At 37.4% G+C, this 17,762-nt stretch overlaps 1 protein-coding gene across 2 annotated transcripts in view; it reads right to left on the bottom strand.

Moving 5' to 3' along the window:
• Positions 1-17,762, bottom strand: part of Pias2 (protein inhibitor of activated STAT, 2) — an 84,601-nt gene that overhangs the window by 8,973 nt on the left and 57,866 nt on the right. The window contains 4 exon segments of one of the 2 annotated variants that reach the window (NM_001393764.1): positions 1,576-1,613; positions 6,412-6,551; positions 15,637-15,808; positions 17,602-17,735. In NM_001393764.1, the coding sequence (NP_001380693.1) occupies positions 1,576-1,613; positions 6,412-6,551; positions 15,637-15,808; positions 17,602-17,735 (484 nt within the window). 2 annotated transcript variants of the gene reach the window in all.

Here is a 17,762-nt window from a genome sequence, read left to right as displayed (position 1 = left end):
GGGTGCATTAAAAGAAGAAAAGGATTGAGTTGCCTTTTTATTGATAGGTTGACTTTTGTTTTTTGTTTTTTTTTTTAAAGACGGGTCTCACCATGTAACCCTGGCTGTCCTGGAAGGCACTGTGTAGACCAATCTGACCTTGAACTCACAGAGATCTGCCTGCCTCTGCCTCCAAGTGCTGGGATTAAAGGTTCGATCCACTATGTCCAACTGAGGCTGACTTTCAACAAATAAAGTTTCTGGGTTTTTGGACCAGTTAATGCTACACATAAAGAAATTCAACAGATATTCATAAGAAGTTCTGACAGTGAAATTGTCAAATGTTAAAACATTTTTCTCTAAAATCAAGTCAACTATAGCAAAACTGAGGAAGGCCTAGATAATTACATTTTCATCTGCTACCATCCATGCTTGGTTTTGCCTGTGACAGAGCATTAATCTATAAAAATGCTAAGTGTTGCTAATGGACCCCGTGCTGAGACTTAGACTTGGGTTGCCGCCATTTACTTTTTACTCTAGATTCCTTGGGTATACATCTGTACAATTCTAGTAGGGATTACAGGGCAATGTGAAGATGCAGAGGAGAAACCTATGGATTCTACAGTTAACAGAAGGGACCATTCTTACCCTCCTACCAAGTTACCAAATAAATCAGCCTCCCTCTAAGCATGTTAAATAAAACTATAAAATAAAAACCATGGGGTCCAAGGTTTTTTTTTTTTTCTTTCAAAGCACTGTTCACATTAAAGTATTCTCTTAAGCTTGAATTGCTTAACATTCTAGAAAAATATGTCCCTCCCCTGTAAAGAGGACTTCACTCATAGAGCAAAGTCAAGTTAAGGTGAGAAGAAAATGCTTAGTCCGCACAGATCTTGGGCTCAAATGTCCTGTGCTGTCTGTGAGTCATCGATACTGACATAAGAGGCTCCCACTGACCCTGTGGTCAGTCAGTTCTGAAGCTGATGAGACAGGGCAGTTATTCCCCCTCTCCCTAGGTGCCACATCTGTGCCTCAAGTACTTTCTTTTGTTGTTCCACCTTGCCCCTGTCGCTTTCTGGGTTTGCCTCTGCTGTTAAAGACTATCACGAAATCCATGCTCATCACGCAGAACTTGGGGATACGCCTAGAATTTCTTTTCTTTGATTGAAAACAGCAATACTGCAACCTTCACTTGAAGCCTTTTCAAAGTCTGACTCTGACTGTCTTTCAAACAATGATCCAATCTCAGTCAGTGATCCAAACTGGACGAGCTTTAGTTGATGGTTTTATGTAAATGGTTTAGTGTGTAAATCTTAGCTTCTATGCACTTAATAAAGTATTGCTTTCACTCATTCTAATCACTCAAATATTTGTAAGAAACACCAACTGATTGTATCCGTGAACAGAAAGTTCAGTAATAAGAATGATAAACAAGTGACGTGACTCCTGCCAATAAAACTGTGGTGTTTACACAGCACTTCCTTTCTCGCCGCATGGGAGTTTACTGTCCTGATTTTATGCAACTGGTCATTTTTAGTTAGTGTGACATAATCAATAATCAAATACAAATTAGTTGCTTAAATTCAGGATACATACCTGGGGATCAACTGGAATAAGGGAAAGAAAATCCAAACCTAAAACAAAAATGCTTTGTTAATAGTTGTCTCATATTTTGGAGACAAGAAATTATTTCCCAAGATCATTCTGCATTTATAAGCCAAGAAACATGTGTAGTAAATGTTCGTTTCTCTGCCACAGTGAAGTTCTATAATCATAGCTGGTTACATTTAATGCATCTAAAACCCAAAGATGGATAAATTTTTTTGACCAAACAACTGAGAAAAACTGCTTTCCAGCAACTCAGAAGCAGCAGGCCGAAAGTTTTCAGAGTCAGACTATTAACCCAAATCTTTTTCTTATATCACTTAGAGTAAAAAGCAGCAAAAATCATAATTATCTTTGGACCATTAAGAAAACAACATACTTAGGTTCTTAAGATACTTTATATTTATTTTAAAGAAATACACATCCATCTAAAAATGCCAATTCTTTAACAGATATTTACTACATCAGGAGCTAGCTGTCTGCCCATTCCCACATCAAAGAGCTCTACAGAGCTCTGCACAAAGCAAGCGCTTGGGAACCGCCATTCACCAATGAGCTACTTTTATAGTTAATAGGTTCTCAGCTACTACAATGGCCTAAACAAAGAAACTCAGATTCTACACCTACATTTTGAAAATAGAAATGTGAAAAAGATTTTCTTCAAGTTAAGTACTCAAGTAACAATAAGGTATACTAAAAACCTCACATCTGAAAAGTCTAGCAAAAATCTTCAAAGTCAACTTCTAAAGACTTCCCTGTGTGATCAAATGATTTTAAATCATTTTAAGACATTAAAAAAAGAACCAAATCCTGAGTACAGGCCATTAAACTAGGGCGATGATGCCCAGCACACGGGATGCAGAGACAGGCAGATCTCGCTGAGTTCCAGGCTAGCCAGGGCTACACAGTGGGATCATCCTGTTGACAAACAAACCAAAAGGCCAAAGTCTGTTTGATCCCCAAAATGTTCATGGTTTCATGCCTGGAACAACCTTATACCTAACACGGATGCTTCTCTTCTCTTTCCAGTGCTTGGCTGGCTTGGTTGGTTTTCGTTTTCTTGAGATAGGTTACTCTGCGTAGCCCTGGCCTGTGTGTCCTGGAACCTACTCTAGACCACGCTGGCCTCAACCCAGAGATCCACATACCTCTGTCTCCCAAGCGCTGGGACTAAAGGCGTGCACCATCACTGCCCTGCTCCCATGAGCTTTTATATGCTGCCATTTAATATAGCAACCACGTGGAGTCAAAGTCTAATACTTTATCACTATGAAAATAGAGATTAGTAAGAAAGATAATGGGCACATTCAATAAAAACTATAAATAATTTAACTAAAAAATTTAAAGTATCATTATTTCCTTATTTACAAATGAGTGTATTTTAAGCTCTTATCATCATACAAACTATAACCCCCGCGATTTGGGAGGAATGACTGAAAGTTTCTAAAGACTTGTTGGTATAATCTGTTCTAGCTACATGATTTAGCAGTTTAATCTGATGAACGAAGTAAGTTATAATCCACTGCTGCAATGTTTACCATTAAAATGATAACCAGAAGGTAACATTTAAATGAGGACAACACTTTAAGTTATTCAATCAGTCTGCCTGCTTTAAATAGCAATTCAAACCTGTTCTAGTCAAAAGTTCCATCACGGATGAAGACATCGAGATTTATTGGAATATCATTTAATGAACTGGGTTGATTTTATTGATTGTTGTTTCGCCCTAAGTGATTTAACTTTTTTTGTTCATTTTTACAAAGAGCTTCTACTTTTTAAAGACATTTTTAGTATGCATGCGTGTGTGTGTGCACTCAGTGCACATGTGTACAGATACCCACAGTTGTCAGAGAGGAGACTGAATCCCACAGAGCTGCAGTTAAAGATGCTGGTGAGCTGTCATGTGGTTCCATAAAATGAACTCAGTCCTCTGCAGGAACAGCCAATGCTCTTAACTAGGAAGTCATCTCATAGAGTCAGCTCCTGCTTTTTAATAGTTTTTGTTGTTGGTTTGGTTTGATTTTGTCAGGCAGGGTTTTACTCCATAGCACAGGCTGACACACTGAACTCACAGACCTCCTGCCCCTGCTTCCTAAGTACAGGGCTCATATGCAGAAGTCACCATGTCTAGCTCACCATATATAATGTTACTCATTCTATTTTAAGAATAAACTAAATAAAAGCTAAAGAAAGCATTACCATTTCAGACGCTGTGCCACAGATTCAAACAACTCATTTGAGAGTGCTGATTCGTCCCCAATGTCCAACTGCTGCCACGTCATGTAAGTTTGATAAAATATGCCAACTGCACTCTATTATTACAGAATGTACACTGAGGGCCAAGGTCTTCCAATATTAGCTATTCCAACCCAACTTTGCAGATGTACTGTGACTCTCTTTGCCAGACAACTCATGTGTCCCAGCAAACATAAAATCTATTTAGAAAAGTTTTACTTGTTTTTGATCTATTTGGTTTGATATCTTGCCCACGGATAACTACACATACTACTAACTACACAATGTCCTATTTAAGATGTATAAACATTTTTCTAAAGATTGGTTGTAATATTAGATTGTCTTTCCAGCACCTCACAAAATCCAAACAACTTAAATGTGACTATTCCTCAATAAAAAACATTTCCATGTGTTTCAAAGTCATTCCTAATCAAAGAGCAGACCACCACCACCATTTTGCCATTTAAGTACACTATTTTGCTATGAAATAGTTTCATCAATAATAAAATTTTACTCCCTTGCTGTTAGCAAAATTATTTTCTGTTTCAACTGTGACAGCATATTGATAGGAGTTATTCTGGCCCTCTAGTATTTCAATTAAAAATGCACTGACTTTTTCACTTAAAAAAAAAAAGATGCTATTAGAAATCTAATAATGTTTAATAAACATTAATTAAGCTGTAACTTTTTAAATTCTAGATGCTAATGGACTGACTGTTTGCTTTTCATCCCCTTATTGGCAACCACACACTGTTTCCTCACTTGAGCCATAAACTTCACAGAGCATAAATGCTATGTAGTTAAGAGTGTAAAGGTTTTAGCACTTTGAAATTTTAATCATACAACTTTTAAGCACCATTCACACCTGACAATATGGCACTAACAGTAATAAGGCAGACATATTTTTTTCTTGAAAGAATCAAGCTCTTTTCCACTCCATAAATACAAATTATGTTTTATTTTGCATTCACTGTTGCACAGTATCAGAAGATGTTCCAAGCTGCACTTCGTTATTAATATCATTTCTTCTTTGTTCTCCTGCAGATTCAGAAGATTCAGATTTATGATGTTTAAAAAGAATGTTAGAATCTATGAAAAGTGTCTTCTCTCCATTCTTGGTATTCTACTTCAAGTTTTACTCTAAAACTATTAGAATTTATCAATTCTAAAACTGCACATTATGACTACTTACATAAAGATTATATACCCAATCACTAATGATCAAAAAGTGCATGACAATAAAACAGAAGTAAACATCAAACTTCTTAGGTATCTAATTGCTATGTAAGTTTTAATATCTAGTAATTTTTTATGAGTAAAACTGGCTCTATTCTATTTATCAACTACTAAAAGTTTTTTAATATTTAAACAATCAGAATATTGGTTTATATTGACCATTTATTACCATAAACATGAGCATGATTTCTATAAGCTTAAATTAACTTTATAAAACACAAAGTTCAAGCACATTTAAGACACACAACACACAAAAAGAATGATATAAAACAAAAAAAAAAAAAACAAAATCCCTTTCATTTATACTCTAAATCAGAATATGCATTCTCCTAAATTAAAAAAGTCAGATTCTCATAGTTTGAATACTTAATAGGACTAATGACTCAGTCTTTTTTTCCTCAGTTACTGCTAAATAATCACTTTGGTAAAAAGAAATGCTCGCTATCTTTTTCCCAAGACTTTTAACTGACAGTCCTAAGTAAATCCTTTAGAAATATTTATTTCTAACACATATGAAGATGATGATCACTTACTCAACAACTTAGACAAGGTTATAACACATGACTATTGAGAACTGTGCCCTGAGACAATGAGCTCTGGCTTCTATCCCTTAGTAGAATCCTTGCATACAATGAATATGTGATGAATGTTCTGACTGGTGTTAGTTGGTGTCACAAAGAAGGTGAAAAATACAAAATCACAAATCATACCTGAAACAAACATATGCTACTCTTAAGTGTGTGTGTGTGTGTGTGTGTGTGTGTGTGTGTGTGTTTTAAGACATTTTCAGTGGGTATTATTTTTAGTCTACTCTTTTCCACTACATTTTATTCAAATAAAACTAAATTCAAGAGGCAAGACTATATAGGGATAGATAATATAATTAACAATTACTTTTAAAAGAATATAGTTTATTCAAAGCATAAGCACTGTGCTTATGATCTTAATTAAGGGCAGGAATAAAAGTAAGCTGTAGATCAAAATCAACTTCCAGAAAACAGGAGGGCAATGTATTAAGTTAAGAATACAAGATGTACTGGTTCCCACATTGCTCAGATTTGGATTGACAAAAAATATGAAAAGAAAACAGGAAGACTTCTGAAGAAACTGTCCCATAGCAGTGAAGCTTCCAGAAAAGCCTAAGTGCAAATTTTCTACAATTCAATCTCCTATTATCAGAATCTGTAATTCTCACTTATTAAAATTAAAACAACAGAACATGGAATGCTAAGACAGTAATACTTCTATATGAAGCCTGGAAATTTCTTTCAGCATTTGCATTCAAAATTAAATACATTTGTTCTAATGATTAAGATTAAAAAGAGTGCAACTAAAACAAACACAGTACTCACGTACCTGGCAAATCTGATGACATGCTCGACACTGGCGTGTGGTGGAATGGTACTGAGTAGTCTGTTAATGAAGGTGGAATAGCAGCAGGATCAACTGAAGTCACACTGGGCACCCTTACAGAAGATGGCTGATACATGAGAACCCTGTTTTAAATAGTATGGGAAATTACAAATAGTCTGGCTGTTAGTTCACAGGAGAGAAGAGCTGAACCACTGGGCATTCTCAGATGTATGGTCAGTAAGTCTCAGTACAAGTGTATGGCAGCCACTCACTATGCAACCTCTAGATCTACTCTAATCTTCCCTAACAGCCTTTATTCTAACATGAATGCATCTGGTTTTTCAACACTAGCTGTTGGCATAGACAGAAGCAAGGTAGAATTAAAATATACGTAAAGCAGCAGTTTCCAACCTCTGGGTCGTGACACTTTCACAAGGGTCACATATCCAGACATCCTGCATATTAGGCACTTAATATAATTCATAACAGTAGTAAAACTACAGTTACAAAGTAACAACAAAAACAATTTTACAGTTGGGGGTTACCACAATGTGAGGAATTGTATTAAAGGGTCACAGCATTAGCAAGCTTGGGAACCACTGCTATAAAGGAATACTTTAATCCACAAATAAAATTATACATTATTTATATTTTATGCTAATGTACACATAGTGTGTGTGCAAACATAAGCACACACATATATGGATAATAATAATTTATGTATAAAGAAATTTGAGGCTTAAAAAGAGGGCTGTTACTGCTGGGGACGATGGTACATGCTTTTAATCCCAGCATTTCCTAACAGCATGATTTACATGCATTCCACAGCAGTCAGGACTACATAGTGAGATTCTGTCGAAAGAAAGAAAGAAAAGGAAAGAAAAAGAAAGAAAGAGAGAGAAAGAGAGAGAAAGAGAGAAAGGAAGGAAGGAAGGAAGGAGGGAGGGAGGGAGGGAGGGGAAGGAAGGAAGGAAAGAAGAAAGAAAGAAAGAAAGAAAGAAAGAAAGAAAGAAAGAAGGAAGGAAGGAGGGAGCGAGGGAAGGAGGGAGGGAGGGAGGGAAGGAGGGAGGGAGGGAGGGGAGGAGGGAGGGAGGGAGGGAGGGTGGGTTGGTTGGTTTAAAATAAGAACACTTGTATGAAGCTGCTAACACCAACTCAGTCTCTTCGATTACAAATCCAATGTGAACTACAGAAATGATCTCAGCAAAACTAACCAATCCTAAAGCTAGTCGGTCTGGTGATACAACCATACAACCATGAATTAAGGCAAGATAACCAATCCCCGGGATTTAAAATCTTTACGGTATTCACAAATAACAATGCTAGCTACAGTGACATACTACCTACCCTTCTAAGGGGGCTTATACCTTTGAAATGGGCTAGTCATGCTACTACAAATACAGATCAAGCAGCACACAGCAAGGACCTTATGGTTTTATATAAAAATAATACATGAATACTATATAATTAAGACTATAATTCCAAGAAGCAACATAACTTAAACACTGACCATACGCTTGAAAGGCTAGGTTTAAAGAGAGGTTTCACACTCATGCTTATCTGACTTTTTTCTTAGCTTAGGGAAACAACTAGAACTTTGCAACAAATATTTGCGGGTATTCAAGGAACATTATGAACTGCTTACATTGGGAATGAATATCTTAGCGACAAGTAATGAAATACAGAAAGAGAGCAAAATATTTAAATTAGCACCCCACAGCTGCCAATCAATACCAAGCTCAAAGAGACCAACACTGAAGAAAACCAGTATGAGGATGAAGACAGCACAATTCCCTGGGCCAGGGATGTACCACAGTAGGTAGAGTGCCTGCCTGGCAGGTATGAGGTCTTGGCTTCAACCCCAACACCACACAAAACTAGACTTGGTGAAAAAGTCTGTAATCCTAGCACTAGCAGCATCTGAAAGGCAAAGACATCAGAAAAGTTCAAGGTCAACTCTGTTCCAAACAAACAAAGGAAAGGGAGAGGGGGTTGGCTGGGGGGGGGGGGGGGGGTCATGGAGAAGGGAAAAAATAGGAAGAGGAAACCACAACTTCCTTAGAAGCTCCAAGAGCCATGGTGCCAAGGCAGTAACTAGGAAGGTAAACACGATGCAGACATCACTGCCACGCCTGAAGCACACTTCATCATGCCTGCACGGAATTCTTCAGTCTAAATTTAACAAACATTTCTATAATCTTGATTTAATGTCAAAGTCTTAAGTAATCAGAATCCAGTTAGACTCAAGAATCGTTCTAAACTTAGGTGTGTCACTCATTCTATGAAGACACTAAGACTGCCTGGCTGTTGCTCACAGCATTTGTGAGACGTAAGACCCTGGAAATGCAGAAACCAAGCTGTCCACAGTACACGCTGCCTGCACTGCCCACTAACGCAAGGCCAGAGCGTAAGTATTAAAGTCTGACCAAGGTCGGAGGATAGGAAATACACAAACCTGGTGTGCTGGTTAGTGTTTGTCCACATGACACAAACTAGGGTGACTTGGGGAGAGAGAAGCTCACCTAAGCTTCCATCACACTGTCCAGTGGGCCATTTTCTTCACTAGTGATTGCTATGGGATGGACAGGCCCACTGTGGGTAACACCTTCCCTGGGTGATCCTGGCTTCTACAAAAGCTGCTGCTCGTGGCTTATACCATGGACCTCATGCAGGAAGCACTGCTTCTCTGTGGATGGATGCTGCTTCAGTTCCTACCTTCTCTGTTCTGATTTTCTACAGTGGACTGTACTAGAGAACTGCAAGCTAAAACAAACCCTTGTCTTCCCAAGATACTTTTAATCATGGTGTTTTGTTACCAGGTACCATGTTATTGCAGTGATAGACCAGACCGGGCTACATGAGACATCTGGGCTGGAAAATCCATTGCTGAGAAATTACAGTGGTTAGGAACACACCAACACAACCGAGGAACACAAATCTGGGAGTATTTTCTTAGAATCAGCTCTTGTCTAGGGGGTTGAGACTACATCTCATGCTTGCAGTTGAACTTCCTAACCTATCCAGGTAGTACTGGAGGCAAAAAGGTGCCACTGAGAGCCGTCTGGCACCATGTAGCATGGGTAGCCAGGCTGTTGAAGGCACAGCACAATTGCAATGGAAAAGCCCAGCAGATGCTGGTACCAAGCAATAATGGTCAAGAACAGCCTGGATATGGAGCAGGGAGGTCTGAGTTTATGAAACAAGTTGTGTGTGCTGTAGAGGACAGAGCTGGAAAAGTGAAAGCCTTTAGCACCTTATCATGAATCTCAGACGTTTGACACTGAGACTGGCTTGTTTTGATTTGAATGTAACTATGCCCTAGTTATTCCCTGGGGTACATCTCTACAGTAACACCTAATTAATGTATACCTATTCCATTTCTCTGGTGGCAAAAAAAAAGACTGAGTTAAAATTTACAAAAATACGAAAGCCTGATGGGCACCCCTATTAGTAAATCATTACAATCTCATTAAAGATGGTGTGGAGAGCTTTTGAGGCCGATAGGCAGGAATTTGATATTGGGCCAGGACAAGGAAGTTAGCTCAGGCAGGAATCTGACTTGAGGCTAGAATAAAGAAGTAGGCTTCAGGCAAGAATCTGACGTTGAGCCAGGACAGGGAAGTTGGCTCAGGTATCTTGGTCATCCTGATGAGCCCTAGAAACAGTAATCACAGGACTTTGTTTATTGCCTTGCTTGTTCCTTAACCCAGAACTGACCTTATTACTTGCATGTAATTAAAATGGCATAAAAGCAGACTAGGGGAAAATAAACCCACCTCAGCCTCAGAACAGGCTGGGGTCATGCTACAATGTTGTCTAATTGTCTTTTTTCTTTTTAATCCTTGCTCCTGCACTGGAGAACCTGTTGACTGACTGAGCTGGCTTGGTCAAGACAGTTAATGTAAAGAATTCAGTGCTGATTAATTCCTATTGCTTGACTTCTGCAACTATCATTATAAATCCAACTTGTTAGCTAGGCAGGATAGACAGGCCTATAGTCCCAAGAGTAAAAAGTCATCCTTGGCTAGCGATATATCAAACAAATATATCAATATTTGAAATAAAACTGTGTACTATGTCCTGGAGAGATGGCTCAGCGGTTAAGAGCACTGGCTGCTCTTCCAGAGGTCCCGAGTTCAATTCCCAGCAACCACATGGTAGCTCACAACCATCTGTAATAAGATCTGATGCCCTCTTCTGGTGTGTCTGAAGACAGTGACAGTGTACTCGCATACATGAAATGAATAAATAAATCTTTATTTTAAAAAAAAAGACTATACTACATGAGACTCTGTATCAAAATACAAAAACAAAACCCAGGAGCAACATGTATTTATAGACATACATTAGAAATAAAAATGGGTATGTCACCTTCAAGGAATAGATGCTAAAATTTAATAAAATTAATTTTTTAATATTTAAAATGTGTTAATTCCTCATAGCATTCATATACACATACAAGTATATGTACATATTAAGCAAATGTACTTGTTCTAAATTTTCCTAAATTTATATTATGATATAAAAGTAAACTGCCAGAATGCTGCTATAGAGCAAGCACTAGAATTTTAGGTCATGTTTTATACCAGAGATAATAGAAATCATACGTGGTTTAGATCTAGGTGTCTGAAAATGAGTCATCAACAACCACAGAGCAGCCAGCCATTAGGCTCTTAAAAGCTGAGAAGGAGCCAATAGAAAGTTAGTTTAAAAGTTCTCTACATGCTTATATGGTGTAAGTTTCTTCAGACAGGAGTTATAAAGATGCACTAAAGGGCTCTGGTCAGATTATTAGCAAAATGGTGACAGTAATTCTCTCTACATGGGAAGTGTTTCACTTGCTTCTTGGTTCTCTGAAAAAATATTTATAATTTTTACTAAAACTAAGATATACCTCTTAAAACTAAATGGCTCATGTAATTCTTGTTGTCTAAGTTACAGGAAATTTTCTGATTTCTCATTCTTTATTCTTATTTGTTTATGTTCCCTAAAAACAACAGTTAAAAATCTAAAACTTCCAGACACTGTGATATAAGTAAAATAAATGATGAGAAAGAAAACACTAAAAGCAGAAGAGCAGGCAGGGAACAAGGTGTCAACCCAGCAGAAGCTGACACCATGGCATTCTGACAGATGGCATCTACTCTGACTTAACAGAAAAAGATTTAAAAATGTTAAGGGATTACTTCAAGTGTTTGAGTGTGCTGCTTGCATTTACATATACCGCACACCTGCTGGTGCCCATGGGGGTCAGAAGAGGCCATCACGATAGCTGGAAGTGGAGCTGTGGACAGTGTGAGAACAGAACCCAGGTCCTCTGTAACAGCAATAAGGGACTCTAAACCACTAAGTCATTTCCTCCAGCTCTAAGAAAATGAGATTTTTAACACAAAACATCAAACAGTGGTCAGTAAGTTTTCCCATTTATCTTTCTTCTATTGGTCCAAACTTTGTTAAATGTCATACAAAGAAGAAAAAAAATCGAGCCAGTTAATATTTTAAGAATCAGAATAATTGTGACTGTCCCTTTCCTTGGCTTAATTAATACCATCAGTCCTGACACCCAATCATCCATCACACTCTAAGCTCCACTACTCACTTTCCTGCTTATTCCTTTGGACTGTACCACAGGCATTCCGCAATCATAAGCACTGGCTAAAATATTACGTACAGTCACATACCCTCAATGGGACAAAAGTGATATGGTATGAATGCAAGACACCATGCTTCTGATGTAGTCTAATTCAAACTTGTTTTAAGCAGTGAGCCCATTACCATTTAGTAAATTCAGACGTTTAAAAGACATTAAGATTTCTGTCAGGAGACATTTATTGAATACTTTCAAAGCATCAATTAGGATAACTAGATAGTTGTCCTTATAGCAAAATCATTTTATCAATGTAGTTTCCAATACTAAAGAACTTGCAGAATGAAGTCTACTTAGCTGTACTGAATGTCACTTTATTAATAACTGCTAACCTCCTAAAACTGATCTTCGGATTCCCATTTATATCTCTATAATATTCATTTTGTTTGTTGTGCAAATGTGATTCAGGTATGAAAGATTATTTCAACTTTATGGAAACAGCCAAGTGCTAAAATTTATGAAGGCTTTCAGAATAAAAACCTTCAAGTATTCTTGATATCATTACAATTTCCACCTTATACTTAGCAGTGTTAAGTGTTTTCTTTTCAATCTAGATGAAGTTTTAATATCGATCTTCTTAGTATGTAACTAAAGTATAACCTCTTTAGTCTTCTGCGTGCTACAGTCATTTTGAACTTTTGTCACATAATCTATGTGCTACTCCTCCCCTTTTATCTCAAACTCATGGATGGGTTAACAGAGAGTGAAGGACACTCTTTGTAGTATGACAGACTCTAAGACTGTATACAGTTACTTCAGTTGGAGTCAGCATCACTGTGTAATTCTCAGCCACACAGGAAATGAAATGAAATGAAATGAAATGAAAGTTGAGACCTGCGACTCAATTTTCCTCATGTTCTAAAACGGTTCCTGGAACTATGGGTAATGTCCCCAATGGATTAACAGAAAAAGGTTCTGAGTAACAACTGAAATTTAATTTGTGATTGAACGCATAATAAATTCAAGGTGTTTCTGGCAACACTAAGCCACAACACTGCATCTGGTGACTTCATTTAAACCTTAGATCTTAACAGACCTGTGCACATTTTGCAATGCACATGTAGTTACACTATGCTAACTGATGCCACCTTAAATACCTTGGCTCAAATTCATCCCTATTGTGACCTGCCATGTATGTTTCTACTGTACATATGTACTAAGAATAAAGTATTTAATTAAGGCACTATTATATAGTATTTAATTATAGCACTATTCTTCAGTATGTAAGTATCAAATTAAAACATCTTTGAGTAGTACTGCATTACAATGTTTGGCTTCAAATATTTCTTTTAGAGTTGTTCATTTTAGGTTGCTCATTTTTAAAAAAAAAATCAATAAATGAATGTTAGAGTAAGATTAGGGAAAAATTCCCTACAATTTCTGGTATTCTTTAACATACTTATATAATTTTGTACTACATATTTATGTAAATGGGTATTTTAGCACTAATATGTTCTATATCCAGCAACATCAAACTTTTATCCAAATTCAGTGTGTGTGTGTGGGCGGGGGGGGGGGGGGCAGAAGTGGTCATCAGGGCATGTTCTCAATCACCATCTATCTTAATTTTTAAGACAGGCTCTATCACTGAACCTGGAGCTCGCTGCTTCCTTCCGCTAGACTAGATGGTACCAAGCCTCTGCGATCTGCCTGTCTACTCCTCCAGAATCACCACTGGGGTCATAAATGCACAGGTCAGACTTTTATATGGGTGGTGAGGACCTAAATTCAGATGCTACACCCTCTTGTAGGGAAATCACTTTACTCACTGAGCCATCTCCTTAGACACCCACTTAATCCTTTTATGTAAAAATAGGCACAACTATTTCATTAGAATGCAGTATTTCCACTTTTAATAAGTAAAGCTGTCTGGTGTAATAAAACACTGCTTCTAAAAGCTTATGATTTGTTATCAGTAAATGTCCAATTTGTATACTTAGTTCATATTCCTGGGATCACACAAAAATTTCTCAGACAAAAACTGATTAGAAAAGGTTTGAAACTCTCTATTTATTATATGTTGTAATTCTAAAACATAATTATATTTAAAATTATAAAGTAAAAATGTAGAATCTTGATTCTACACTTCATAAGCACTTCAAAATTGTATATTCATTTGTTTATCATTTCACTTTCAGAAGTATTAAACGAACTGCCCCAAAACAACAATAATCAGTATATAGGGAAAAAACATAAAGTACTTTTCTCACTTTCTGGCATAATAATAATAAAAAATTATTCTAATTAAATAGGTGAAAGAAAATTTAACTCCATACTCATACTGTGATAGATAAATCACATATGGAATAAAAGTACTTTATTTTAGTTGTTGTTGTCTAACAGGAGCCTAAGGCTGGTCGTAGGCTCATGGCGATGGACTTGTGTCAGTCACTGAAGCACTGATATCACAGGTTTTAGCTACCACACCTGGCTTAGAAGAGTAAATGCCTTAATAGTTCAGAAAGAAGCTCAAAAGTTTTAAGTCTATTAAAACTCATTTCAAAGTACCTATAAAGAATTATAAAAAGGAATCTAAAGTATACTCAATATAATTCACTTATATACAATGTCCAGAACAGTCAAATTCAGAGACGTAATAAAAAGCTATGCTGACTACATCTAGTAGATGCAGGATAACAAACAAGTGATTATGTGCATTTTTTCACGTTGAAAATATGCTAATACTGACTTGGAATGGTGAACAAATAACTTCATGATATATACCTGAAATGGGCAATTTGTATTATTAAAAAAAATGTCTACTGGGTTCGGTCCCCAGCTCCGAAAAAAAGAAAAGAAAAAAAAAAAAAAAAAAAAAAAGAATGTCTAAGAAAATACTAACTAGACTGAGGACAGAGATGAGACTAGCACATACAGCTCTGAGAATGTAATCACGGTCTGTCACAACAACTCATGGGTGTCAAGATCTCTCTGCGAAAAGGATCTGTCCAATCTGTCTTGTTGTAAAGGTCCAAAGCGTCCCTGTATAAGTCACAGAACGTACATGGTAAGACGCACCCATCTACTTTGCCCATATTTTGCTCTGTAAAGTAGAAAGGAAAGAAGATAGATTTTCATTAAGGAACTATCTATCACGTTCCTGGCATGGTAGCCAAGTTCTTCTGTAATAATCTCATCAAAACTTAGCAGTGATCCTATGAAGCAGGCAGTATTTTCCCTCATCTTAAAATACAAAAAGTGGTTCAAAGTCAAGGATTATAACCCAAATCACCTAACAAGTACACAAAAGTGCCAGAGATGACCTGTCCTCAGAAGCCTCCTATGTCTCCATTCCACTACACCAACTGCAGTACACTGGACTGAGATGTCAAGACCCTCGTGAACAGGTTCAAGAATGTAACATAAGGTAAAAATACTTAAACTCCCACTTCCCGAACAGGTTGAATATTTTCAGCAAAATTTGATCTGTAAATAATGTGCTGACTTGAAACTACTTCAACTGTACCAAAGCAAAGGAAAAATGCTTTCTATAGTTACTTCTCAGACAGATATTTCAAAACCATGCCAAGAACAACGTGTTTTAAGTGCAATGAACAGTAGTGAACTATAAATGGACAAACCCTTTGGTTGGACTGCTTTGTGTTTCTGACATAAAGATGCATTTCCTTTTGGCGGGAGGGTCTTCCTCTTCATCAGAAGAGCTCTCTATTGTTAGATCAATAACATCAATCTTCTTCTTGCTTGCATCACTGGCTACAGTCACTGAACAAGGTTTACTAAAGACACTTGAACCTGGATGCAGATTAAAAAAAAAAGATAAGAAATATCAAAGATATAACAAAAACTAGCTATAGAAGTCTTAAATGTCTGTGTATATACCTAACAATACACAGCTAAGGAAATCATTTTCTCTAGCAGGGACAAAGTCCAAGTCCCTAACCTGTCTGCTCAACATTAAGTGAGGACTGCCAGGACTATTCCTGACAGAGGTCAGAAGTCTCCTTCAGAGCACGGTCTCTCCCATGCTATCAGTGGGTTTGTTCAGAACCTGTCTTTCTAAGCTTGCAATCATTATGCAGACAGAACATGAGGGTTAGACAACTGGTCTTGTGCCATGGGACAACAGTGTAGAATGTGACCAGCTCTGCACTGTCATCATACACATGTGGCAGTATTAAGTCAGAGACATCTATTCTCCAGAGCATGTGGTTTCGGTATTAAAATATACAGCACCACTGAGTTAGAATCAGACATTTCAACTGCAGTGATCATATAAAAGCCCCAAACTGGTAAACTAAGTTATTATCATGAATCGTTAGTCATCACTCATTCTATTTATATAAGCAACGCATTTACCATATTATGTGATATTGCTCTCTATAATCTATCAAAAATGAATGCTATTTCATTGGGGAAAAATCATCAAACATTAATCAATAAAACCATACCTGCCCACACTTTTTACACCAATGTGGGCAACCCTGGCAATGTGACCCCTAAGAGTTCTGTGACGATCACAAAAGAATAAATAACATTCTGGAAAGTCTTTATTTACCCTTCTTACTCAGAAAATCTGTTATTGCTTTTTTGAAATTCAACAGAGCCGGAAGAAAGTCAAATGAAAGGAGTCCAGAGGTTGCATGTGCACATGGATTTCAACTTATCAGACTCCTTTAGCATGTCCCTAAGAGTAGATAAGAGCGAGGAGCCAAAAGCAAATACACACACTGGGAAACTAAAGCTACAGAATCCCTCCACCAACGAATGGAAGAATCCACTCAGTAACAGCTAATTCATGACCAGTCTCCACACGTATTAATAAATGATATACAGTCTCTCCAACCAAACTGGGCTGTATAAAGATATACAAAACAATTACTACTCTTTCCGTTTCTCAAGTGTGTTTACATAGTACACATACATGCATATATGTCTGCACAGATGTGGGCATGCTTGTGAAGGACAGGTTAGAAGCAAGCATCTTTCTCAACTGCTCACCACTTAAAGGTCTCGCTGAACCGACTTCATTACTTAAGTCTAGTTTAGTGGTTCTCAACCTTCTTACTGCTGGGACACTTTTAATTCAATTCTTCATGTTATGGTAACCCGCAAACATAAAATTACTTTTGTTGCTATTTCCTAACTAAAATTGTACTATGATTTGTACTATATGTATCTGTGTTTCCCAATGATCTTAGCCAACCACTGTGAAAAGGTCATTCCACACTCAAGGGGGTCAGCACCCACCGGTAGAGAACAGTGTGCCCCTGGGATCCCTGTCTGCCTCTAGAGCACCAGGATGACACAAAGGCCACCCAGGGCCCCAGCCTTTACGGGTAACTCAGGATCTGAGCTCCAGGCTATCTTCATGCTATCTATATTTACTTACTTACTCGTTTTGTACATGAAACACCATTTAAAAGTTTGAAGGATGGTATAGATTTGCACATTCCTTAAGAAAACAAGGAAGGAGAGATGGCCTAAAGTTAGCAAACTAAATTCTGAATATGCTCCTTGTGGTTAAGTTAAGAGTTTGTACTTCATAATGTGCACTTCTCTGAGTGCTCCTGACATTCAGTACATACTTTCTACTTTTGTACAGGGCTGGCTGGTTACTTTCATAGCTTCTTTCTTAGGTCTCATGGGGCACCAGGAACCATCTTCCTGGAATTTGATCTCATCCACATCAGAACAGTCATTGAGAATTTCCATAAAAAGCCTGTAAAGTACATAAATGTCAAAGATG

Source organism: Rattus norvegicus, chromosome 18 (assembly GCF_021556685.1).
Source record: "Rattus norvegicus strain SHRSP/BbbUtx chromosome 18, alternate assembly SHRSP_T2T, whole genome shotgun sequence".
NCBI lineage: Eukaryota > Metazoa > Chordata > Mammalia > Rodentia > Muridae > Rattus > Rattus norvegicus.
This window is presented reverse-complemented; position numbering and strand designations above follow the sequence as displayed.